This window comes from Marmota marmota, unplaced genomic scaffold (assembly GCF_001458135.2).
Source record: "Marmota marmota marmota unplaced genomic scaffold, marMar, whole genome shotgun sequence".
In the NCBI taxonomy this organism is placed as follows: Eukaryota; Metazoa; Chordata; class Mammalia; order Rodentia; family Sciuridae; genus Marmota; species Marmota marmota.
The window spans coordinates 18,729,356-18,756,956 of NW_026000093.1; the positions used below are offsets into that span (position 1 = coordinate 18,729,356).

General features: G+C 34.0%; 1 protein-coding gene across 1 annotated transcript in view; it reads right to left on the reverse strand.

The window, feature by feature from the left end:
• Window positions 1-24,169, reverse strand: part of Rab2a (RAB2A, member RAS oncogene family) — a 48,971-nt gene extending 24,802 nt beyond the window's left edge. The window contains exons 1-4 of the mRNA XM_015485847.2: window positions 24,042-24,169; window positions 13,275-13,342; window positions 5,810-5,892; window positions 5,306-5,398 (exon numbers count right to left, since the gene is read on the reverse strand). Coding sequence (XP_015341333.1) covers window positions 5,306-5,398; window positions 5,810-5,892; window positions 13,275-13,322 — 224 coding nt within the window. The 5' untranslated portion in view covers window positions 13,323-13,342; window positions 24,042-24,169. The remainder of the gene's footprint in view (window positions 1-5,305; window positions 5,399-5,809; window positions 5,893-13,274; window positions 13,343-24,041) is intronic.
• Window positions 24,170-27,601: the final 3,432 nt, after the last annotated feature.

Genomic DNA, 27,601 nt, shown 5'->3' on the forward strand with positions numbered 1-27,601 from the left:
TTTTTTTTTTTTTTATTTTTTTTTTTTTTTTTTTTTTTGGTAACAAGGATTGAAACTAAGGGTACTTAACCACTGAACCAGACATCCCCAGTCCTTTTTATATTGTATGAAGAGACAGGGTCTGGCTGAGTTGCTTAAGGCCTTCCTAAGTTGCTGAAGCTGGCTTTCAACCTTCAATCCTCTTGCTTCAGCCTCCTGAGCCTTGTCCAACTAATTGTACTCTTGATGGCTACCATTCTAACTGGAGTGAGATGAAATCCCAGTGTAGTTTTGATTTGCATTTCCCTAATTGCTAAGTATGTGGCATATTTTTTCATATATTTGTTGGCCATTTGTATTTCTTTGAGAAGTGTCTGTTTAGTTCATTTGCCTATTTGTTCATTGGGTTGTTTTTTGATGGCAAATTTTTTGAGTACTTTATATACTTTAGGTATTCATCCTGTGTCAGAAAAGTAGCTAGCAAAGATTTATCTCATTCTGTAGGTTTGTTCTTCACTAAGACTTAAATTTTTTCTTTGTCATGCAGAAGCTTTTTAATTAGATGCAATCCCATTTATCAATTCTTGGCATTATTTCCTGAGCTTTAGGAGTCCTACCATGGAAGCCATTGCCTATGCCTATATGGTAAATGTTGGCTCTATTTTCTTCTAGGATTTGCAAACTCTTTGGTCTAATTCCAAGGTCTCTGATTTATTTTGAGTTGACTATGTTCAGCTGAGAGAAAAGAGATCCAGTTTCCTTCTTCTATATAACCAGTTTTCTCAGAACTATTTATTAATAAGGCAGTCTTTTCTCCAACAGTGTTTTTGGTGCCTCTGTCAAGGATCAGATGACTGTAGATGTGTGGACTTGTCTCTCTGTCTTCTGTTTTGTTTCACTAGTCTATGTATCTGTTTTTATGCCAGTACCACACAGTTTTTGTTACTGTAACTCTGTAGTACAATTTGAAACTGGGTATTATGGTTCCTCCAGCATTTTATTTTTTTGGCTTAGAACTGCTTTGGTTATTCTGTACCTTTTATTCTTCTAAGTGAATTTTAGGACTGTTTTTTCTAGTTCTGAGAAGAATGTCATTGGTATTTTGATGGGAATTGCACTGAATCTGTATGTTGCTTTTGATGAATGGTCATTTTAAGAATGTTAGTTCTGCTGATCCACAAATATGAGAGGTCTTTCTATCTTCTAGTATTCGATTTCTCTTGACAATATTTTATAGTTTTCATTGTAGAGGTCTTTCACCTCACTGGCTAGATTTAGTCCTATTATAATTATTATTTTTTGAGGTTACTGTGAATGGGATTATTTTTCTGATTTCTTTCTCAGCAGATTCACTATTGGTATATAGGAAAACTACTGACTTTTCTATGTTGATTTTGTAACATGCTACTTTACTGACTTAGTCTATTAGTTCGTGCAGTATCCTAGTAAAGCTTTCTGGATCTTCGAAGTATAGAATCATATCTACCAAACAGATAATTTTACTACTTCTTTTCTATTTTTTATCCTTTTTATTTCTTTTTCTTGCCTAATTGCTCTGGCTAGAATTTTTAGTATTATATCAGAGTGATGAGAGTAAACATCTTGTCTGGTTTTTGAATTTTAAAGAAAATACTTTCATTTTTTCTCTCTTTTCATTATGTCACCTTTGGGTTCATTGTATATAGCCTTTATGATGTTAAAGTAATTTCTTTATATCCCTAGTTTTTTCTTAATTTCTTTTATAGTTGTAGATGGACACAATATCTTTGTTATATTTATTTATTTTTGTATGTGGTGCTGAGGACCGAACCCAGTGCCTCACGCATGTGAGGTGAGCGCTCAGCCACTGAGCTACAGCCCCTACCCTTTTCAGTGTTTTTATCATGAATGGCCGCTCTATTATGTTGAAGACTTTCTCTGCATCTACTGAGATGACTATGTGATTTTTGTTCTTAATTAGCAGTATATCTTTACTAAAGTGCCAATTCACATCTTTTACTTATTTTACAAAGCTGGATTATCTGATTAGTGAACTGTGATAATATTCTTATATTCTCACATGAAGAATATTTTATCTAGAATACATACAGAATATTTAGAATATTCTGTATGTATTCTAGATAAAATATTCTTCATATATTCTAGATAAAAATACTTAGGGGTTGTGGCTCAGTGGTAGAGCACTCACCTTCCACATGTGAGGTACCACATAAAAATAAATAAAATAAAGATATTGTGTCTATCTACAACTAAAAAAAATTAAAAAAAAAAAACCTTGTTAGATACATGTTTTGCAAATACTTTCTCCCAGTCTATAGTCTGCCTTTTCATTTTTGTAACCTTCTCCTCCACCCCCCCCGCCTTTTTTGAGTTACAGGGGATAGAACTCTACCATTGAGCTACATCTCTAACCCTTTTTATTTTGGGACAGTGTCCCACTAAATTGCCAAGGTTAGCCTTGAACTTGTGATCTTCCTGTCTCAGCCTCCCAAATAGCTGGGACTACACAAGTATGCTACTACCCTCAGTTTCATTTTTGTAACTATTTTTTGGAAAGCAAAAGTTTAATTTTGTTGAAGTGTAATTTATTGCCTTTTTTCCCTTTTATAGCTCATGTTTCTTTCTTTTTTTTTTTTTTTTTGTCCCATTAAGAAATCTATGCCCAAACTAGGGTCATTAAGATTTTGTCTTATTTTAGAAATTTCAAAATAGTTTTAGCTCTTACACTTAGTACTGTGATCTACTTAATTAATTTTGTTTCTCTTTCTCAAAGCTGTTTTAGCTAGCTTATAGCTTTTGCAATTTCACATACATTTTAAGGAAAGGGTTGGGTTCATTTTTTTGTAATTGACTATTAACCTGTTTGAGCACAATTAATGAAAAAATTACCCTTTCCCTTCCCTGAATTAGCACTTTTGTCAATAAATTAATTTGCCACATATATATTGATTTACTCTTCAGAACTCCTTATACTGTTCCACTAATCTATTCTGACTACTCTATTTTGGAACTTAAATGTCCCCAAAAAACTTATGTGAATGCCTACTAGCCAGCTGATGGTGCTATTAGGTGGTGGAATCTTTAGGAGGTGGGGCATAGTTGGAAGTAAGTTAACTCATTGGGGGTGTGCCCTTGAAGGGGATAATAGGACCCTGATCCCTCCTTTCTTGTTTTCCAGTTTCCATGAGATGAGCACTTTCCTCTGCCATATGCTTCTACCATAATATATGGCCTTGACAAAAGCTCAGAAGCAATGAAGGCAAGTGACCATGGACTGAAAACTCTGAAACTGTAATCCAAAATAAATACAACTTTCCTCCTTTTATTTTACTTTTCTTAGAAAAGCTAATTAACATATGCCATTAGCAGACTAAAGTAGTTTATAGTAGCTTTATAATAAATCTTGAAATCAGTATTATGGAAACTGGTGAATTCTCCAATTTTGTTCCTCATTGTCAAAACTGTTTTGGCTAGCTTATGGCTTTTGCAATTTTGCATACATTTTAAACTCAGCTTGTCAATATCTAGCTCCCCTCAAAAAACTGTGTAGGGAGGCTGAGGTTGTGGCTCAGTGGTAGAGTGCTCATCTAGCACATGTGAGGTACTGGGTTCGATCCTTAGCACCACATAAAAATAAAAAAGATATTAAAACTAAAAAAAAAAAGTGTGAAGGACTTTGACTGGAAGTTCAGTTCATCTTCAGATAAACTTGAGAAGAATTTATATCTTAAAAATATTTAGTTTTCTAAGCTGGGCGTGGTGGCATATGATTGTAATAATAGCTTGGGAAGCTGAGGCAAGAGGATCACCAAGTTTGAGGTCAGCCTCAGCAACTTACCAAGGCCCTAAGCAATTTGGTGAGACCTTCTCTCAGAATAAAAAATAAAAAATAAAAAGGCTCTGATGATATACCTCAGGAGTAAAATCCCTATAAGTTCAATCCCCTAAGAAAAGAAATTTAGTTTTCTAATCTACAAATATGGTATACTACTCCATTTACTTAAGTCTGTTCACAATATTAATATATTTTCTTTTCCTTTTAGAACCTGGAAGACTATAGAGATGTCATCCTTTCATTCCTGATACTGGTGATATGTCTTTTTTCCTGATTAGAATCTATTTTATTTATTTTCTTAAGAACTAGCTTTTAGTTTCATTAGTTTTCTTTTTATCATCCCTTTCTTTGCTTACCTTGAGTTTAACTGCTCTTATCTTTCTAGTTTCTTAAGGTAGAAGTTTAGATTGTTGATTGATACTTTTTCCTCTCATATGAATTCAATGTTATAATCTTCCTCTAATTATTGTATTAACTGTATCACATACATTTTAAAAGATTGTAGAGTTAACTTGTGGAAAACTGGTAACAATAAAAATAATCACTATCCAGAGAAATGCAGACTGTGCCCTGTGGAATACAATTGTCACTTTGTAAGTTTTTTTCCCCCTCACATTTTTGCATTCATCTTTAAATAAATTTCAGCATTCCTTATTTGACTATAAATGTGCAGTAAAGAGTTCTCTCTTGAACTAGTTGTAAAGTCTTATTGCTTTCTCAATTAACAATGAGATAAAAAAAACTTTGACATGTTCATTATCATGAGAGTCATGATTTTCTTTCTAATATTTTCTTTTAACAATATCTATTGTATTTATAAACCCAAGGAATCCATGAACTATGTCTAGCATTCTAAAAACATTAATTTTGTTATCACGTAATTATGTACTAAAATTAGTAAAAACTTTTCCATACTCTTGGAAGTTTAGAAACTTAGGCCAAGCAACTATGTTTTCTCATGTATTATCATTTTAAGCCTAATATGCAAACGTGTTTACTGCAGATAATGCTCTAAGTAAAACAAGACTTAAAAAAATTAATGACACTAATATAAAGTTAAGGAAGTAAGCTTAAAATGTACTAATGTAATACTTTCTTAACAATATTAAGAGTTTTAGAACTTTAGAAAGATACCTGATTAATCTCTACATTGTATTAATTCCTATAATGCACATTAAGTCATGAAAAGGGAAATCTTTTTCTGAAACAATTTAGACAATACTTAATAGTCACCTGTCCTTCCAATAAATCATTGGGTTTTATTTTAAATTAGTAACCAGATAAAACTCCTTCAGATTAATGATAATTTTCAAAAGAGCTACTTACTTGTATTTTAAAAGCCAAAAGAACTACCTTACAATTTCCAAAATTTTTAAATTTAAAAAGCCATATACTTACATGTAGGCAAATGTACAAGAAAAGGAGTCACACAAACAGTAATCTACAGTGTCCATCATTAATGCAAAGTAACCTCTAATTTAATCCTTTTACCTTTTATTTCCAATAAGCATAATGACCATGTTGGAATTGGAATGCTGGCGGGCATCTTCTAACCAGGTTGTCAAGTGGTTGAATGTATCTCTCCTAAACATAAATGATAATTTGATTACATTTTCAAAGTATTTTTTCTTAGTGGTGCACAATGATAACCATTTTTTGCCATATTCCACTTATATAATGAGAAACAGTTTGCAAGTACAAAATTTGAGTTTAGAGTTCAGTGATTATATTTCAGTTTAGAAATTAAATGTAACCACACTTAGAAAATTCCAACAAATAAATAATCTTACCAAGTTGATAACTCAGGGCACTTATTTAAGTAAGAAAAAGAATTCTGCTGCAGAGTTCTGTAGTAAATTTAAATTTGATTCAAGATAAATAGTTTTCATGGTAAGCCAGGGCATAAAGACAAAGCTAGTTTTATTAGTGCAACCATACTTGTTTAGAAATAATCTCTGCACTGACCACTGAACTGAACAACTGACAAGTACTCACCTTGTAATATCATACACTAGTAAAGCCCCTGCTGCACCTCTGTAATACGACCTTGTGATGGAACGAAAAGACTCCTGCCCTGCCTGTGAAAAAAGAAAAAATTGGAAGTTTCCTTTAAAGCTCTGTCTTCTGCATTTTCATGTCACTCATACAGAAAATATGGGAAGAGGTGCATAAAAAGAGAGAGAAAATCCTCACCAGTTTCTGGAAAAAAGTCAATATCACTATTGCTCAAGTCACTAGGATGCACATACAGGATTCCTGCAACCCTAGGTTTTGCCACCCGAAAAAAGACCCCTAACCTTTTTTGGCAATCCCTGACAACCCAATTTACTGAATGGTTTCACAATACATGAATCATTATTAGAGCACAGAATGGACTCCTAGCAACTAAGCTCTGAAGACAAATTTGAAAGGAAGCAAATAACCCAGAGCCTCACATTTGAATTCAATAACCCACTCCCTGGGGCAGCTGTTGACACTAGAATAAATAAAGCCCATTGTAAATAAATGATGAATGACATCTTTACGCCCACCATCTGCTGGTGTAAAGGTTGTTGGAAGGCCAAGGATGCAGATTTTATCAGTTATATCATAAACTGCAGTGAGCTTTCAACAGTCATAAGATGGAATTCTTTGAGCAATCATTTTATTATGAAAAACAGAAAATGGTTCTGAATTTAATTTATTTAATTTTTTCCTTCACACTTAATCAATTTTCTCTGCATTTGATATACAATGCTTGTCAAAAGGCAATAGGATGTAAAGTCATCTTTATATCCACTTGTGAAACACACACCAGAGATTAAACAAAATTAGGTAATTTCTCTAACTCATGGTACTAGCATTCTGCTTTGTAAGAAAGGATAAAAAGGGATAGGATTATTGCCTGAGTTTAAAATGAGAGTTCTTATTAAAAGTGCTTCTTAAAATTTTAATCATTCTACCTTTAAGGAAAAATAAGCATTTAAATTAAGTAAACAAGCCAGTTTTAACAATTTTTGTCTTAAAATCTGCAGTTGGAAAATACTGTTTCACATGTTGAGTTCTGACATTCCAAGTTATATCTAAAGCCTTCCCACCCTTATAATGCACAGAGACAAGCTCATAATCTGCCGGTTCTAACACTTACTACTCTGTAATACCTTGCTCTTGTGGGCTCTCCAACTATATTCCTTCCCTCCCATGCCTCTACCCTCAATGCCCATCACTGGGGATAGCATACAGCTGGCACTCAGAGAGAGTCTGATAAATGAAAGAATAAATCCTAATTTCCTAGTCAACTGCAAAAAATGGGTCAGTACTCCATCTTACCTAAATAAAAAGACATGCTAACATTCAATGAAAATAACTTCTTCTGTGTAGAAATTAACAATTAGATCCTCTCTTGGTAACCAATTCTAGCACTTACAATCAGATCTTATGCTAGTGAATGAGAAAAAAAAAAAGGTGCAAAAATAACCAACTCATTCTACACAGGTTAAAAAACCATATGGTACCGTTCAGGAACATAAAATTAATTTTTATGTATGTACATTTAATGAGTATTATCTTTCAAAAAAGTCTTCAAATCCAAGTTCAAAATGGAAATATTAGGAGAATTCCTTCTTTAATGGGAAAACTAAGAACTAGATATTTAAAAGATTTATTTTATTATGAATCATATAGACCAAGAAAGGATTCTGTGGCAAACAATGCAAAATGGGTGTATTTTACAAGTTCAATATAAAAATCATGTTTAGATATCTTATATTTCTCAAGGCTAACCATCCATCAAGTGAAGGTAAAAATCCTTTAAAACAACATCCTTGGAAAATTCTGTGGGGTGAATTATATGAATGCACTGGTAGAAAAGCACTACTAAAAGACTTCAAACCTTCAATGTTTACACTTCAGATAAGATACTGTAAAACAGTAAAAGGGAAAATAAACTTAGGAAAAGGAGAAAAGCAAACTTTTATAAAACATTCCTGTTCTTCCTGAATTGTTCTTCAGAGAACAAAAAAATATGTCCAATATGGAAATAACTTATACAACACATCACTTTATACTAAGGCCACTGAATCTGGAATTTGCCTATTAATACAAAATCAGACAAAATTTCAAGCAAATAAAAACCCACACATTTCAAAGACTATAAATTTAAGTATGCCTCTTAAAATGCATAATTATTCTGTAGTAAATGAAGATCTATGTTAAAAATAGTTTCCTAATTTTTGAGACCTGACCATTATATATCCTGGTTTATGGTAAGGGAATTGACAGCCTTGAAATAAAACTGGTCCAATAAAGTGTTTTATTATAGTTTCTCTAACTGTAAATAAACTATTATACAAACTAACTGCATAAAGCTAGTCTGATGTTAACTATTTTGATATTGGAGTGAAATAATCTAATTTTTAAAAAGTACTTTCATACCTGTCTAAACTCTGATTGACTTACATTGTGAAAAATGTTAATTCAGGAAACATAGGTGTTATGTTTGATCCTCTTTAACTATAAAATATTGGTTAAGAGTAATAAATTTCTGATGGAAGCTCAGGATACAAAAGAAAAATGCATTTAATGAAAACAGGAATGACTAAGTGAATAGCACCAAAAAACAAATAAACCTGAGCTATGGGTAGCCTGAATGGACCATGTGGTTCTCTCAGCTTACAACAAGGCTGTCTGACTTCTTAAAATAAAAACCAACAATATACCCAGATATACACAAAAGTTGAGCAGATCAAGTCTGCTTCAAGAGATAATGGGCATACTCATTTAGTGATGCTTAGCATTAAAAGCAGAGTCATGAAACATTTGTGCAAAAGGAGTCTTACAGACCTTCATTTTCTATTTAAATATTGCTAAATCAAACAAACTTGCTCCTCTGAGCCCTTTAAAAAACTACTTCCAATACCATATAAAGATTCCCCCAAACTGGTGTTCCCATGTGACTAGCTCTTTCTGTTGATTTCAAATTTTGTAGTAACAGGCTGGCAACTATACCTCCACAAAAACATGACTTTACACATTATGCTATTGCTCAAAAATCTCTTAAGTAACTTGAGTTAAAGCTGTAAACTCAACAATCTCATTTCACTTGTCTCTAAAGCATTTTTTTCTGAGTAAATGTCTTGATCATACATTTTCATCCTCCAGAGATTTTGCCTATAGTCTGAATATTCTTGCTTTGCTGTCTTTCCTAACTCCCTGCCTCAAAAACTGCTTTTCTCTTCCTTCCACCTATCCAATTTCTATTTCCTTAGAGGACTTTTCACTTTTCACAAAGTTAGGAAGTTTGTCTATAATAGTCCACAATTACCCTTTTCTCAAAAACTCCAAAAGCACTCTCATGTGATCTTAATACCACTGATTAGACAAAATGAATACATCACTCAAATGCAATTTTCTTTTAGTTCTCCTTGAGAGCCTAAATCAGAGTATGAAGTATATTTACAGTCGGCACTGAAATATGTTATCTTGATTGATCCCAAAGAACCGATAAAGTTAAAAAATTAAGATTTGTGAAAATTTGTGAAAGTTTCTCTTACTTTCATTGTTAGTCATTTATCTAAAAACTCCAGTTATGTAGACTAGATAAGAACCAAAAAGAAAAAAATATAAATAGCCAAATAAGTTGTCCACTGACTAAGCATTATATTTCAGGAACTTCACTAAATAGACTCAATTTTAAAATTTAGACCAATAATCAGGGAATTGATTTCACTGAGGTGAAAAATTTTGAAATCTATATGCATGAACAAGACTTCTGTTTTGGATGACCATTAGAGTTAAGAATCAAACTGATTTTCAGTATTCCTATGTTCACAGCAAGGATGGTAAGAAAACCAACCTAGGCTATTTTATTTTAAACCTACTAAGGGGACTAAATCAGGTCCTGAGGTTGGAAATATCTAGAAAAAATAACACAAGTTAACTGCTTTTAAATATTGAGAATATTTACTTGAGGGGGGCCAGGGAGAGGATATAATCAATCTCCACTGTAGATTTTTGAAATACTGCCATATAAGAGAAACTGAAGGCCACAGGTGAGAGGTAATCACTAGAGTAGAAAAGGTTGAACAACTGTAAAGGAGGTAAAACAGTAGGATCTCTAAACTTCTCAATGGAGATGGGGTGGAGTGGGAGTGTGAAGGGAGCAGCGATGATAGGCAGAAAGTGAAGTAGGACTGGACTGTTTCCCAGCCTAGAGTTCCACGTGCCTTCCCTTGGCCCTACTGCATTCTGGATATCCATCCTTACTGATAGATTAAAACAAAATATTATTCCATTTTAAAATAAGAAGTCAAAAGAATAAACTGACATGATTTTCAAAAGAATAACAAAAACACACAACAAAGAAAAGCTTTGATTCATTAACAAGGAATTTTGGCATACAAGTTTCTACATAATTGTCAATACTCCAATACATATTTGATGGGAAAAAATATTTGTAAATCTAAAATATATATTTATAGGGAAATTGAACAGATACATGTTCTAGATACTACTTAACTAAAAAACCCATACTACAAATTTTGATGGGGGAGATTTATTTGGATATACTGGGAAGGCAAAAGTGATAAAAGACAAAAGATGAATAAGAGTAAAATGGGGGAATCAAGTCTGGCTAGGGTTTAATAGGCAGAACAGACTTCATTTTTTCCTTCATCCACCAATCAATGAACAGGAAGTAGGTTCAACTTATGTTTCTTCATTGACTTATCCTGAAATAGACATATTTGGCTTTGGCTTTTGATTAAAAATAAAAAAAAAAAAAGTCACTCATCAGAGGGCAAAAAGGAGGAGGCACTGGACTGATAAGACTATCATTGCTTCCAGCTGTGAAACTGACTGATGGCCTCAGGCCTCCAAGGAGTTATCTGCTGGCAGCTATTTTTACAATTTGAAAAAAAAAAAAAAAAAAGTGGGGGGAGGTTAAAAAAAGAAAACAAACAAAAGATGGCGAATGTGAAAATTTTGCAAGGAAAACGCGTGATCACAATTTTGGGGGGAAGTGAAAATGGATATACAATAAATGACAAACATCCTAATATATGAATTGGCCATGGGGTGAGGATGAATTAATACATAACACTCGGCTAATATTGCCAAGAGAACTCTGGGATGATTTTCAAAGTGTCCTCAGTTAGAACAGACATGACTCTCACAACTAAAAATGCAATAATCTATACAAATGTATAGAAACACTGCTAAACTTGGTATTGGGAAACCCTGTTTCACTAAGATATAAACTAAATGTGAAACCAACCTTAATCATGATTACATTTGTGGCAGAGTTTTGGAAGTAAGGTATAAAAGAAAACCAATGAAAGTTAAGAGAACAATCTATAAGAAACCACTTTCAAAAAAGTTAACTTTTTTTTTTTAAACAGTCCTTAAAATCTAGAACAGGTCACTGGTTATTAAAGTCCTGTCCTTTGCATTCTAGGATCCCTGAATTTCTTTTTTAGGGTGCTGATGATTTCTTCAAAAGTACTCAAGTCTTTCTCTTTTAAACAAAGAAGAAAGCTAGTCTTCTGCCCCCACCCCAGGCAAAATGAGTTTTTTCTTTTATGTTCCTCTCATGATTGCATTAGCAACTATTCTAGATTTCTTCTGGAAGATCTGTAATGCAAGAAAATCTATTCATAAGCTGAAAGAAAAAAATTTTAAAAGCTCCTACCAAAAGAAGGATGATAAATTAAACCTATAAAAGACAACTGGGAATGAATCCTTGAGTCAAATTTCTCAAAACAAGAATTAAGGGAACACTTTAAGTACAAAAGAACAGTGAAATGAAGTAGAATAAACTACAGACAACAAGTGGTTTTGTTTAAAGGTTAATATTATATTAGCCTTTCCTTTTTGAAGCTATGTACTTCACTTAATTCTGTACTTAATTCAGTAAAATTTACTAAACACTGTTATCAGTGACTGAGTTAAGAACAAAAGATGCAAAATTGAACTAGATAGAGTTGGTCCCTTCTCTCACAATGCTTATTCTGATGATAATATGTGAACAAAAACATAAGATGACAATGGGATCAGAACTTTAATAAAATATGCATAAAATATTTTGGGAAGAATAAGTTATTCTCATGGGGATCAGAAAAGCTTCAGAAAGAGTTGACAGCTGAGCTAGCTTTAAATAGAAAAAGTCTGAAAAGAGGCATTTCAAGCAAAGCAAGTATTTACGTATTTAACATATGAAAAATGTGTTTATTAGGGTAGCAAATAACCTGGTTCAGACTTACTACCCTGAATGTGTGCTACACGATGTTATAAGAAAGCAATTTCATTTGTATGAATCAGTTCTGAAAAAAGAAACTTCCTTTTGATTGGTGATCATAATTTCATACCTTTCAGAAAGAAAATGACTCATTTTATGTTCTCTTTTCCATGCAATTTTGAAATTAAGTAGCTTTAGAGAATGTAAATAAAAAATGTTTTGAGATGCTATATGCTTAGGAGGAAACTCCTAAGAAATAGTAGAAGTATGAATCTTCAATGAAGAAGAGGTCAGAAAGTACAAGATCCCCGAGTCTAATGCATAACTCTTAGAGCAGGACGGAGACACAGGGTTTACCACTTAAGGGCCAACTGTGGGATATACAGCATGTATCAGGAAACCTAGGACCCCAAACAGCTTCCAGCAACTTGCTTAGTTTTGAGAATCCTGACCGAGACTAGATATTCTCGTGATTCCTTCCTTCAATAGCTATTATCTATCCATGACAAGTCAGTCTTATGTGTGTGTAGTTGATGTAACTTCCATAAAAGTTGCAGTGATTATCCTAACAGGTAACAAGTTTATTATTGTTATTTTAAAATGAATCAGAGGCTGAAACCAAAAAGTTTGAAAACTGCTATCTTAGGACATTAACTGAATTATATAGTAACTTCATTTTTAAGAATCTAAGATCAGTGAATAGAGAAAACAGCCACTCAAATTATTTTCTGTATTCAGTAGTTTAGATAAGAAACCACCACTAAAATCTATACAGCATGGCATATGCTAGGTGCTCAATGAACAGTGATAAATGACAGAATTAGTTATTGCATTAGGACAAAATGGCTTCAAGTGGTTGGAACTAAGTCAAATAAAATAAATTAATAAGTTGTCAGGATAAGTTACCTTACACAATTGATATTTTATTTTACTACATATGTATATTTCTGACATGCTAATTATTTCTCTTAAAAGTATGGTTTCTAGAGCACTTTCATTTAGGCTTCACTTCATTTAGCATTCACTCAGATATGCTCACCAATACCCAACACCTGCAGACCAAGCTGCAAAATCACTGCATAGGAGAAACCAGTTTTTTTTTAATCATATTTTGCTTTATGGCTATAGAATTTTAGTATCTAAAAAACTATAACAAGCAAAAAGTAACATTAAAACAAAACAAGCATAAAATGTACTTTTATAAAACAACTTTATTAAGGTCATACAATGTACTTTTAAAATACTTACCGTATCCCATATCTGAAGTTTTATCTGTTTTCCATCAATTGTTATCATCCGAGCACCAAACTCTACACCTAAACAAAACAGAAAATGATTTGTTAAATAAACTAGTTGAAATATATTTTGCATTCAGAGATTAAAATGATGAATTCTAATTTCCAGGACATGCTATGCTGTGACATACAGATAAACTTTTAACAAAAAATCTGCTATCCTTGGAAAATATATAGACCAAGACAGAGGTGCTGGTAAGACATAAGCTAAAGGCAATTAAAATATGAAGAAAGTGAAGTCTGACATAGTCAATATCAAGAAACCAACTGTGGCCTTCATGTTTCAAAGACTCAGTAACAAAAACAAGAAATGATTCAAGCTGAGTGTGGTGGTGCATGTCTGTAATCCCAGTAACTCTAGAGGGGGAGACAGCAGGATCTGAAGTTCAAAGCCAGTCCCAGCAATTTAGTGAGGCTCTAAGCAACTTAACAAGACCCTGTTCTCAAAAATTAAAAAAAAATAATAAGGGCTGGAGATCTATCTCACTGGTAAAGTACCTGTGGGCTTATTAATCCCTTGTAAGGGGTAGTGGGAGGAGCAATTCAAGAGCCATATTTGAGTAATGTATACTAAATATTAAAATTTCTTAAGAAGTACATTAACATTGTGTAAAAACATCATTCTAAAAAGAACAGAGATAAATTTCAACATAATCTTGATTCCCAGAATGGGTAATCAACTAGGAGGGGGAAAAAAACCCCTCCAAATCTGTGCACTAGTGGATAAAAGTCACTATTTAAACATATTTCTAGACACTTCTTCATGAGTACATACACATGCAGAATTAGTACACACGTTTACATATATTGTGTGCATTTCAATGCTATTCTCTGCAACTTGCTTTCCATTAAGTAATACACTTAATTCCCTATCACAGAGACTTTATTCCCTATCACAATCATTCCTAAAGTCAATAAAAACGAACTACACCATTATTTTTGCTATCTGCACAATATTCCTTGGTATATAGATGAATTACTAAATTGACGCTCTATTACTACAAATTTAGGTTGTTTCCTTGTTCACACTAATGAATGCTGAAATGAACTTTCTTTATTTTTTAATTGTTGATGGACCTTTTCTTTATTTATTTATATGTGGTGCTGAAAATCAAACCCAGAGCCTCACACATGCTAGGCAGGTGCTCTACCACTGAGTCACAATGTCAGCCCTGAAATGAACTTTCTGCATACATTTTTCAATTACTATAATTATAGGCAAATTCAGGAAGTAGAACTATAGGTAAAAGGGAATACAAAATTTCTGTTTACAAGTTCACTCCTTTGCCTTTTTTATTTGTATTTATCATCTCTTTGGAAAATATTCAAATATTATTATATCTCTGGAAAATATCAAAGCAGGAGAAAAAGAGGGGATAATTTTATAATAGCAAACAAATGGGAAGACAACTCTGAGAGTTCTCTATCACTTACATCAAATCATCAGTTCCTGAAATATATTCTATCGGTATTTAGATCAGAGTCAAAGGTGAGAAGACACACATGGTCTCCAGAAACCAGATGTCGGTTATTCTGGCTGAAAAATAGCTTCTAGTTTACCATGGAAGAGCATACTGCCTGTGTCAGAAATTCATTTCAGTATCATCTATGACTCCTTCAACTGTGATTCGGAGGGTGAGATAGAAAGTTAATTGGTCCTTCCATGATATAACTTAATGTGGGTTTTCACTCTATATTTTAATACTTATTCCATCATAGGGGCATAGATAATACCAAGAAAATAATGGTGACATTCATGTTTTTTGAGCTTGGAAATATAGGAAACCTAGAAAAAAGGGACTTAGGAATCATGATATACTAGTATTAAAAATAAAAAAGTACAAAATTATGCCAGAAAACCATTTACACATGTACATGCATAGTTCAATACACACACACACACACACACACACATATATATATATATATATATATATATATATATATAAAAGAGAGAGACAGAGAGAGAGAGAGAGAGAGAGAGAGAGAGTGTTTGTGTATGTATGTGTGTAAAATCCTCTCAACCCAAGTTCTGTGCCACCAGGAAGTGACATCCACAAAATCACCCCGTCAAATGACATGAAAATTAAAGTACTTAAGGGAAGAAATAGGGGGCTAATTATGGCATACATGTTTTTTAAAACAGCCCGTATTTAAAAGGAACGTACTAAAGCACTAAATTCTACATATCAACAAGATATTTGACATAGTGGAAGCTTTTTCATAAAGCTATGTTTGTATTCACAGATTAGAAAGAAATTATATTTTTTTCCCCACTGTATGAGTAAGCTGGCTTTCAACCATAACCAAAAAACAACTACATTATTCACTGGGATTTAAGACTTTTTCAATTCAATATACAATGTCAGATTTGACCAAAAAACAATTATGAATTAGAAACAAACACACAAATGCTCCTGATACCAAGGGTATGCATGCAAGGCAACAGGGGCAAGCAGATGCTACCTCTGTGGAACTGACATCTGGAGGACAGGGATAAAAATAATAAGACTGATTGGTGACTATTCCATTTCAGCAGAGGAAAGGCTAACAAGACTGCTCCTGCGGCAGGACTGATGTTGCAGCTTCTACTTCCTGGCCTTTGAGAGGCTTTGTTACTGCCATTCCTAATTCCAAATCTCCACCTTCCTGTAGAATCTACATGCAACTTCAGACATTCTGATATATTCCCTTGTACTAAGCCTAGGTATATTTCTCTCTTTATTCAAAGTAGGTAGATAGAGGTTGGTGAAGCTTTAAGTCTTTAAACAAAGATTTTGCCTCTAAACTTGTCATATGAAAATCAAGAATATCTCTAAAGCAGGGAAGTGTCATAATATGACTGATATTTTAATTTCATTTCTCAATAGGATGAGGACAAAGAAGGAAACAAAAATAACAAGATGCAGAGAAACCAGATAAAAGGCTACTATATTATTTAGGCATAAGATACCAAGTGGTGGTAGGAAACTACAAAACACAAGCATTAATTACTGAAACCATGACTTTTGTTTTCCTATTGAATGCAACAGAAACAGGCTTTGGTTTCAGCATCAGAAACATAACCCATTCCCACTTACCTTCTCAAACTGGGTCCTGTATAGGTCTCACCCTTACATTCTATGTGGCAAAAGAAAATACTAAAATCTAATGTATGCTCAAAGTCTCAGAAACAAATATAAAAAGCAAAAACCTTATTTCTTAACTGGATTGTTAAAAAATGTGTCTTTTCCCCCCATTTAAAGGTATACATGCTTGAGAATCCCATTTAGAAAGATTTCTTTATCTTTTTTATGAGCTAAACTATTACCTGTATGCCACTGAGACTCTTTTCCATTTTCAATTAATAGCCAATTTGGCTGACAGAGAAATTATCTGTTGAGTCAAAGTCAAGACCTCATTTACATGACATTGTCAGGGAGTGCGGCTTATTTTTTAAAATAGGTTATAGGATCCAACTTTCTAGAACAAAATGCTCTTAAGTAAAATACTTCTTCTCATTGTCTCTAAATCATTATCATCCTTATACAATAATTAGACCATTTACTGATAATTACTCATAATCGATACCTACTAGTTGAATGATCATGGGAAAGTTATTAAACCCTTTCTGCCTCTTAGTTTCCTTACCTGTAAAAAGGTATTCACGATACCAACCTCATGAATTTTTTTCTGTCCAGGTTAAAAAGGTTACTATATAGCAAACAGAACAGTGTCCAACACACAGTAAGTATGCAGAACATGAATTATTGTTATTATTATTTCATATTATACAGCAGAATTTCTAAAATTACATCCCACTTAATAATGAATGACAGCTTTGATGAGAAAGGGGACCTGTCAGAGCCAAGTAACTGTGAAGGTTAGAGATGTGCAGAGGTAGAATGTGGCTTCTTTCTCCAGGTGAGGCTAGACATGATCACGTGGGCCTCCTTGTAATGTCAAGGCCCAAACCTCCAGGATGCTAGGGTACAAGGTGATAATGCCAAATCAGAGAGAAGTGTTATCAAGCAAACAGGCAGTCCCAGCTTTTGTCAGACTGGCATGGAAATATATTGGCCCCTAGGCCTCATTATTATTTAGACATTGTGGAGGTTCAAAATGTAGGCTTCTGGAAAGATGGCTTGATTTTTCCTAATTCTAGAAACAAAGAAAAGCTTGATATAAAAAGTAATGTCCTTTGTTTCCTATGGAAAACAAAACAGCAAATACCATATTTAATGGTAAAAACACTAAAGGAATTAAAATTACTATGAAAAAAATATTATAGATGTCCTGAACTTGAAATTATTCTAGAGATTTTGTCAAAAATTATAAAAATACAACTTAAAGATATAAATATTAGCTAAAAAATTTAACGAAGGATAAAAAGGCTAATAGTAAAAGTGACAAAAATATAACAGATAATTCAAAGACAGTACAAAGAAATTGTTCTTAAACATACAAAAAAAATGATCAGCTGCACTAAAAAATAAAAAAAACTGAAAAAATAAACATTTGTTGCCTTTATGATTCACAAACATTAAAGCTGTAATAGAGGCAAGAGTGGAGAGAGAGATATGGGTACTTTAGTACATGGGTAGGAAGAGCAATTTGGGACAAATCAAGTCTAAGAGGCTTACCAGACATCTAAGAGAGGAGATGTTGAAGAAATGGGTGCAGAGAAATTGAAGACAGAAAACGGGGATTATTCTTTCTGAGGAATTTTGCTAAAATGAAAGAAGAAAATTGAAAGCTGGAAAAGAAAATAGAATCCTACAAAATAACCATCAAAAAGGAAAAAATTAAGAATGTCTGGAGAAAAAAGAACAGAGCTTAAGAATTCTTCCACAGTAGCAGGGGGAAGGCTGACTTTATTGGCTCAATGACAGTAAATGGTTGACATGGTGATTGGAACCTGTGAAAAAGTTCTTCCAACCTATCTCTAACTTTCTGAGTGAAACAGAAACCAAGATTAACAACTAAGAGTAAAAACAAGAAAGGTGCTACATGTTTAAAGAGCAAGAAGATTCAATATATTTCTACAGGAAAGCAGAGAGAGAATGGATTAGAAATAAAGTGCAGTTGTCAGGCAATACTAAGGCTCACTTGAAGTTAGTGTCCAAGACATTAAATTGAGACTAGTTAGCATGGTCATCAGTTTTTTTCCCAGTCATATACAGTTGTATCATACAGACATGAAATAGAAGTTGGAGTAAACCTATAGGTTAGCCACCGAAAACAAGCAAGAGGATTGAGAGATAGGCAGATATTATTTTAATGACATAGTGGTTAGGATTAAAGTTTGATAAGCTGGGAAGTAAGAAGAGGGGTTAGAGTGAAAAGATGGTAGGATCAACAGATTACAGATTTATGGAATTAAAAAATGTCAGCTTTAGGAACTAAAGAGAGCGAGCTGGAAGAATGTCAGATAATCAGAAGAGAGAAAGTCAGATAACCAGAGTACTGAAGTGAAATTCTGAAATGGTTCCTAATATTGGTAATGACAATGTCTTAATTGTGACTATGAGAGTATATGGCTAAGGTAGTATAAAAGCAAATCATTGGAGGAAGCCAGGCACAGTGGCACACGCCTACAATCCCAGCAGCTTGGGAGGCTGAGGCAGGAGGATCTAAAGTTCAAACCCAGCCTCTGCAACTTCGTGAGACCCTATGCAATTAAATGAGACCCTATATCTAAATAAAATTTAAAAAGGGTTAGGGATACGGTGTAGTGAGTAAGCACCCCTGGGCTCAATCCGTGGTACCAAAAAAATAAAAATAAAAAATAATTCACTGGAAGAGAGGAAGAAAAAGGAACAAAGAGGTCAGGATATGTGTGGGTGTGTGATCATATGTGGGTATAAGGCAGATGATATAGAATGTTTTTCTAGCTGCATGATTAGTAGTGAAGTCATTGCTTCAGTGCTTCTCAAACTTTAATGTTCATATGAATCACTTAGAGATCCTGTTAAAACGTGGATTATGATTCAGCAGATTCTTTTAACTTTGCTTATTTGGTTTTTGCTTTCTTGAGAGGTGTGGGTGGGTCCTAGGGACTGTGTGCTAAGCAAGTGCCCCATTGCTGAACTATGTCCCCAAACCCTCAGCAGACTTTTAAACAAGCTCCCATATGATATTGATGCAGCTGGTTCAGAGCTCTAGTCTGGACTTTCAATGTTATTGTGTACATGAAGTTATTTGTAAACTTCTTTGATTTATATCTTATGATTCTCACCGAGATAGTGAAAGAATAAAGAGTATTTTACAGTATTTCATGATCTTTTATCTCCTCTTTTCCATCATTTAACACTTTCTTTGTCATGACGTAACCTTAAATTTTTCATCATCTATTTCTCAGGCAAAGGCAAGTATGCAGCAGTCAAGATACTGTTTATGCCTATCTTAGCAAACATTCCTACATTCCTTTTGAAATTATGTACTAATGACCTGATATTTTTATGTCTGAAAAAATAAAAATTGCCATGACAGAGGTTTCCAAAAATATTAAGGAGGGTATGTGTACAAGCAGAAACAGTAATTAACAATACTCACTGCTTCTGCTGGCCCGCATTCAGCTTGACTGACTGACTGACTGACTGTAACTGAATACACTGAGTTTACTATATGTAACTACATAAGCTGTAATGGCAGAAAGACAGACTGAGAAGAACGGTCAGCCTTGACTTTATAAAACAGTCTTCAGTGGGAAAAGCATAATTATCAACATCAACAATGAATTGCAAACTCGTTGTTTGCTTCACAGAAATTTATGGATTTTAAAGAGAGTATCACTACCTCAAATATTCTCACATGCTAGGCAAGCACTCTACTACTGAGCTACAACCCCAGCCCCGAAACATCTTAAATTCTGAGTCACTGTACATTCACTTTATAGGACCTGAAATAAAATTCTAGTTTAAAAGAGGTGTTGATGGTGTCTAACATTTTTAAAATAATACTCTTGCTAGAGCCAGCTGTACCATGACCTCTAACAGTTTCTAAGAAAAAATATGATCTACTTCATGAAAAGTCCACTGGATGTAGTTTCCCTACACATATACCAAGTAAAAGATAGGACTACCTATATCCATCCCCTGTAAGATTTACTTTGTCTTTGGAGGAGGAATGATTCTGATCATAAACAAAGAAGTTCTAAAGCATGACCTACTATGGACACCACTATTTACCACTCAAGTTGGTGTTGGGCTCATGCTGAAACTCAGAGCCTACACAATTACTCTAATTTAGCTATTTTCCAGCATTTTTTATATTTCTTCCTTTCCAATCAACAATAATTCCTCACAAGCATGGATATACTAGTCTCATTTCCTATAAATGGGGACTATAGTTTGGCATATGTAAATTTGCTTAGAAAAAAACTTCAAGAGCTGGGGATATAACTCCGTTGGTAGAATGCTTGCCTCACATGCACATGGTCCTGGGTTCAATCCCTAGCACCAGAAAAACAAACAAACAAACAAAAAACTTCAATAAGCAGACATGTCAATGGCATGTACTAAGAAAACGGGGAAGAGCTAGCAACTAAGGTTTGATTGGACTTACTATTTTTTATGTATTAAGTAGGAGAGAGAGTGAGAAGGCAGAAGAATCAAGAGCTTAGGTATGAGGCTTTTAAGTACAGAATTGATCATTACAGTAGACAGAAGTTAAGGACACGATGACTAGCTAGGATAGCTAGATATCATGGAATTACAGTGTTAGTTATGACTATTCATCCAAACTTGTACTCATTACTACCAATTTGGTAACCAGGTTGTACAAAGTGACTGTGGACCCTAGGCCAGAGATGACAAAACAAGGAACCAATTGAAGCAATGAACTCTCTTCCACAGGGAACTTGGAAATGAGTTTAAAACAATCTGTGCTCTCCTGAATGGGATATGAACTTCAAAGCTACTGATAACTCTTTCCCACCATGGAGACTGGGAAACCAAACACACTGGTTAATAGGAAGAAAGAAAAATGAAGCAGGCATGAGAAAATAACAGAAGAATGTGAAAAAGACAAAATTTCTTATGTCTCCTCTTTAAGAGCTATAAACTCTGGTTCTAGGCTGCTTCCCTCCTTCGTTTCTGTAGGACATTTAAATATTAAAAATAATAAATTCTCCTTTTGGCTTTAGCTGAGTTAGGTGGATACTAATATTTACAAATAATTTGAAGAGTTAGAGAGGTGGCGAAAAGTATATAGGTCAGGGTCCAACCAGAAAAACAGCAACCACACTTAAGTATTTAAATACCGAGAGAATTTAATGTAGGGGTTGGTTATAGTAAAGGAAGAGCAAAAAACAAACAAACAAACAAACAAACAAACAAACAAACAAAAAAACACCCCAAAGAGAAAGGGAATAAACCCATTGATTCCTGCCCTAACAAGAAGCTGCTACTGTCCCTAGGCTGAGAGGATGCAGGGAGAAATTAGGGTTATCAAAGTGCAGGAGCCAGACTGACTACCTGAGGGCTTGCCAAGCAGGGAGGGGCTAGAGATCGAGTTAATGGAGAACATATAGTCAACCTAGGCTGAGAGAAAAGTAGAAAAAGATCCTTGGCTTCTCTTTTCTTTTAGCCTACTACTTCCCAGTGTCTGCCATCAGTAAATCTAGAGTGAAGCCAGCTGGCAGTTACATGAGTTACAGTTTTCCAAACAACTTTCTTTGATCTGTTCCCTCATCTCTCTTACAAGTATAGCCTACGCCAATTTCTGACAGCATGCTCAGATCCATTCTCTCCATCGGGTGTGCCAAAACAGCTTAGAAACTTATGTGTAAGATTCAATGAAAAGAAAGAACACATTTATTTAGTGTTCTAATTTTAAAAAACAATAACAACAAAAAAATCTGATTAATTGTCTTAGGACTGGGGCGTTCCTAAAATTAGCTACCAATGTTTAAAACCTATTGAACAAAGAATAGATCCTATACAAAAATAAGCTCACAAAAGCTAACAAAATCATAAGGCCAGTATTAAATAGTACTACCTATTTTACCCATCATCATTGTATATACTTGGAAAATATCAAATTTAATATAGATTATGGATAATATTCTTATTAACAGGAGTTGCTAGTAAAAATATCAATGTATCTACCAACTGCATATGACTTGGTTGAAACTATTCACTGATCTAATAATCTGATTATTTTAGTCAGCTATTTCACTGCTGTGACTAGAAGACCTGGTCAGAACAACTGTAGAGGAGGAAAAATTTACTTGAGGGCTCAAGGTTTCAGAGGTCTTAGTCCACAGAAGGTGGGCTCCATTCCTTGGGGCTCGAGGTGAAGCAGAACATCACGGCAGAAGAGTGTGGCAGAGGGAAGCAGCTCGCATTTTGATCAGGAAGCAGAAAGAGAGTTCTCCACTTCCCAGATACAAATATATACTCCAAAGCCAGGACTCCCAAAGCCTACCTCCTCCAAACACATCCTACCACTTCAATTAACACTCAGTTAATCCCTATCAAAAGATTAATTTGCTGACTGGATTAAGACTTTCACAACCCAATCTTCTCCTCTGAACTTTCTTGCATTGTCTCATGCGTGAGCTTTTGAGGGACATCTCATATCCAAACCATAACACTGATCAATAAGTTCTATCTTTGGTATTTTGAAAATGTGTAGGACATGAAAATTAATACGCTATAAATGGTAACTTAAAATTCATAGAAAATGAGCAGTGACTGAAGATTCACTAAGCAATCAGTTATTAATGAGTAACTAGATTCCCAATTACACTTTTTCTTCATATTTAACTAATTCCTAGTAGTTAAATGGGCTATAGCTGTAGAATAGTCAGTTAGCTAGATTCCTTGGTTTTCAGCATATTCTTTCGAACAAATAAGAATCCTAAAATGGTATGATAACCTAAAATTTTGAGGATTTCACCCCTTTTATAGCATTGTATATTAATAAAAATGAATAGTATCACTATTTTAAATAATAACAGATAATATTTACTAACTGTTTCTTACTAGTAATGATTTCATTTACTAGTCATAATTGCTTGATGGCAGTTTCTCTTGGCTAACAATTATAGGCAAGTCTACAGTATTCACCATGTAGCCAGGCACTGTTCCAATGCTTTATACTTATTATTTACTTAATGCTCACAATAACTTTGTGGGATTGATATGGCTATGATTTTTCACTGTTCTGAAAGACAAAGTAAGAAATGGAGCAGTGAAGAGGTTTAACCAAACAGTGGCAATCCAGCAAATGGATTCACAGTTTCTACTCCTACCATGATGCTATGTTGTCCCTCAATTGTTTAATTATTAAATACAACTGAAATCAATGTCTTCTGCGTTGTTTGTACAAAGTTGGGTAATACTGATTTTTACTTCTCATATTTCTAAAAACGAGATGGAAAGTAAACTGCACAAGAAACCTAGTTTTAGCTGGGAGCAGTGGCACATGTCTGTAATCCCAGCAACTTGGGAGGCCACGGCAGGAGGATCTCAAGTTCAAAGCCAAACTCAGCAACTTAGTCAGGCCCTAAGCAATTTAAGGAGACTCTTGTCTCCAAATAAAACATAAAAAGACCTGGGGATGCCACTCAGTGGTTAAGTACTCCTGGGTTCAATTCCTGGTACCAAAAAAAAAAAAAAAAGAAAGAAAGAAATCTAGTTTTTCACTGCTTTTGGAATCATCACTAATAGAATGGATCCTCTTACATATTAAACTATTTTAAACTTTTAATGCTTATCTCTTTTATAAAACTTACCAATAGTGAGGTCATGCACCGGCTGAAACCTCTTGTCTGTGAACTGTAGCAATAAGCATGATTTACCAACACCTGGAAATTAAAAAAATAGTTAACAGACAAAATTCACAGAAATTGAGAAACACTTTACAAAAGCACATAGAAAGTGGTAGCAAGGGTTTCTGGATGCAGTAAACAATCTGCCATTATTTCTCAAATACCATTTTTGCTCTTTCTTTTCTTTTTCTTTCTTTTTTTGGTGTGTGTGTGTGTGTGTGTGTGTGTGTGTATCAGGGGTTGAACCCAGGGACATTCAACCACTGAGCCACATCCCTAGCCCTATTTATTTTATTTAGAGATAGGGTCTCACTGAGTTGCTTAATGCCTCACTTTTCTTGAGGCTGGCTTTGAACTGATCCTCCTGTCTCCGCTTCCTGAGCTGCTGGGATTACAGGCGTGGGCCACCATGCCTGGCCCTTTTCAGCTTTTTTAACTTATTCAACATTTCAATATGAAAGAAAGATATGGTAGCTGAACTTCCAGAAGACAACAAGCCCCTCCTAGTAGCCTCTACCACAGTACCACTCAGTAAAGTTTTCATTTACTTTTTTGTGTATGTGTGCATCAGTGAAAATATTTAAAGTACACCAATTTCTTATATTAGTTTATCATATGCCTAAACAAACAAGCCAGCAGTAAGTATTTGAGAACTACTTTTCTAAGAAAATGTGTTTGTTCTGATTTCTTGCTAATTCATTTCATGACCAATTGTAATCTGAATTGCATTCCTTCATTCCACTACACCTTCATTAAGGTTATGAATAACTTCTACATTCCCAAATTCAAATTAAAATTTTCTATATTCATCCCACTTGTCCTTTAAAAAAATTAGATATTGAACTCACATCTTCTTCCTACTTACTTTCTTTTTTTAAAAAATATTTTTAAAGTAAGTTTTTAGTTGTTGATAGACCTTTATTTATTTATATGAGGTGCTGAGAATCTAACCCAGGGCCTCACATATGCCAGGCAAGTGCCCTACTGTTGAGCCCCAGCCCCAGTCCTATTTTCAGATTCTTTAAGAAACATTTCCTCATCCTCACACTAGACTAAGCCTGTCACAGCATCCTGCACTTCTACCAAACACAAAAGGCAGTCATCATTCAAAGTCTTTATTGAATGCTTAGTATGCACTGAATTAGGGACTTGAAGATATAGTAGTGAAGAAAACTGACATAATTCCTACATATGGAATTAACAGTCTAGCACAGGTGGAGCAATTACACAGAATGAACCCAAATATATGCCCAAATATATAGATGAATTATAATCTGAAATAATTATAATGACTGCAACTTGAAAGAAAGAATAAGGTGACATTAGGAAGAGTAGTGAAAAAGACTTAAACTAAATAGATCGAGAAGGTATTTCTGAAGAAGTGTCACTTAAACTAGACTGTTCAACTTCTTCTAGATTATGAATTCAATGAGAAAAGGGACTGAGAATATCTTGTCATTTGTTGCCTTTACCCTATGGCACAGTGAAGGCATTTCATAATTTTGCTCAATGACTGCTTTTAATGTCAAACACTATTAAGATTGCCAAAATATCCAGCAACAAATCAAAGACACCTTCTGTAAATTATGACTGTTAAGTTTTATGAATATTTTAGTATTCTAGTTAACTGAAAAAATATTGGAATTTTCAAACATGTGACCTTGTTTGAGAGAGTTGTCTTCTCTTTCTTATATTACAAAAAGTCCAAAGTCAAACTCATCATTTTATCTGATTTTTAACTCTTTTCAATAGTCTTCAGGTACAGGATTGAAGACCAATTTTTCTAAGTTAAAAGACTATTACCAAGTATACAAAAGGAATTTGTTCTATGCATAAAATCTACGACTATAGGAAATAATCTTAATTTTTCCATATGGTATAAAAAATTGTACTTAGAAATCACAGGTTTTATGGAGGGACCTCAAGTGACAGAAAAACCTTTCTGAAAACCTTTCTGAAAAACCTTTCCTACTTTACAATAAAATACATACCACTCTAATAAGTCCACTTTTACTCTAAATGCCGGTTAAATATAGAAAATGAATATTGGTTGCTTCTACACTTTCAAGACTCCATATTCCTTCCTTAGACAATCATTTATTTTCAATATAGAGAATATTTATACAGTGTCATTATAGTGATTCTCAAATGTTCTTATTTACAAATCTATAGACTATTTAATAGGGTTGGTTACAGAGATAGCTTACTTTATTCAGTATTTATTATTTCTGTGTAAACTTGTTAACAAACAGGGGTGTATGGTCACACTCACCAATGCCCTTCCAAATTGCTAAGTCAAATAGCCAGCATTTTTTCTTAGTCTTCAACACATCTGACCCATAAATAGGATCTACTACTTGTACCCATAACCAAATCTATGAAATTTATCAATCTAAAGCCTCCTTGAGAATGAGCTCCTCTGGCTTTGTTAGGCTATAATTATCTCCTTGAATGTCTTTATTCTGTAACAACTAATTCTCTTCTTTTATGCAATCTTGTATTAAATACTGAGGGTTTTCTATACTTCACCTTTGTTTACACCTCTCACTCTACCCCACCCTTTTTAGACTAAGAGGAACAATCTAGTCCTGAAGCCTCAATCTACTTTTATAAATTAAATCCATCTCCACTGCCACCATCTTTTTTAAAAATATTTTTTTAGCTGTCAATGGGCCTTTATTTATTTGTTTATATGGGGTGCTGAGAATTGAACCTCACATATGCTAGGCAAGTGCTCTACCACTGAGCCACAACCTCAGCTCTACTGCCACCATCTTAATGTTATTCCAGTTATTACCAACTTATTATAGAACATTTCCACTTTAATTCCTTCAGGCCTGAAACACACACTTTCCAAACCTAATTCATTCTTTTCCCTACCATCCTTCCTACTGGTTCTTCCCAACCAATACTAGGTTCAACTTATCCAAGACAACAGAACAAAATGCAAGTTCTCCATATTTCCTAATTTCCAGAATTGGGTGCTAATGTATCATACTAACAGGAAATGCAGAATCATCTTAATTCCTCCTCTTCATTATCTCCCTCAAAAGGTTCACCAATCTATCTCATGGATTCTCTCTGAAATATCTTTATGAATACCCTTCTCTCATCTTAATTCTCAGTGCTATAATCAATTAGACATCCAAGTGCAAATGTGAGTAGACAACTGGCTACGAATCTTCATTTCAGGAAGGGTGTTCAGGATACAGACAAAAATTTAAGACTTGTCAGCATAAAAAAATTAAAGGATGAGAAGAATTGGCAAAAAGGCAAGGCATACAGAATCAAGAAGAGAACAAAATGTTTTCAGTTAAGGTTGACAAATTTCAAAACTCTTTCTTTTTAAATTGAAGAAAAAGTCTGGATTTAAATCTTTACAAAAACCTCCCAGAAAGAATTCCTTTTGTCACTCATTCATTCATTTTTCTAATGCTGGGAATGTAGGGTCTGCATATGCTAAACAAATACTCAACCACTTAGCTTCATCTCCAGCCCTAGTAATCTCTTTTAAATGGTTATTT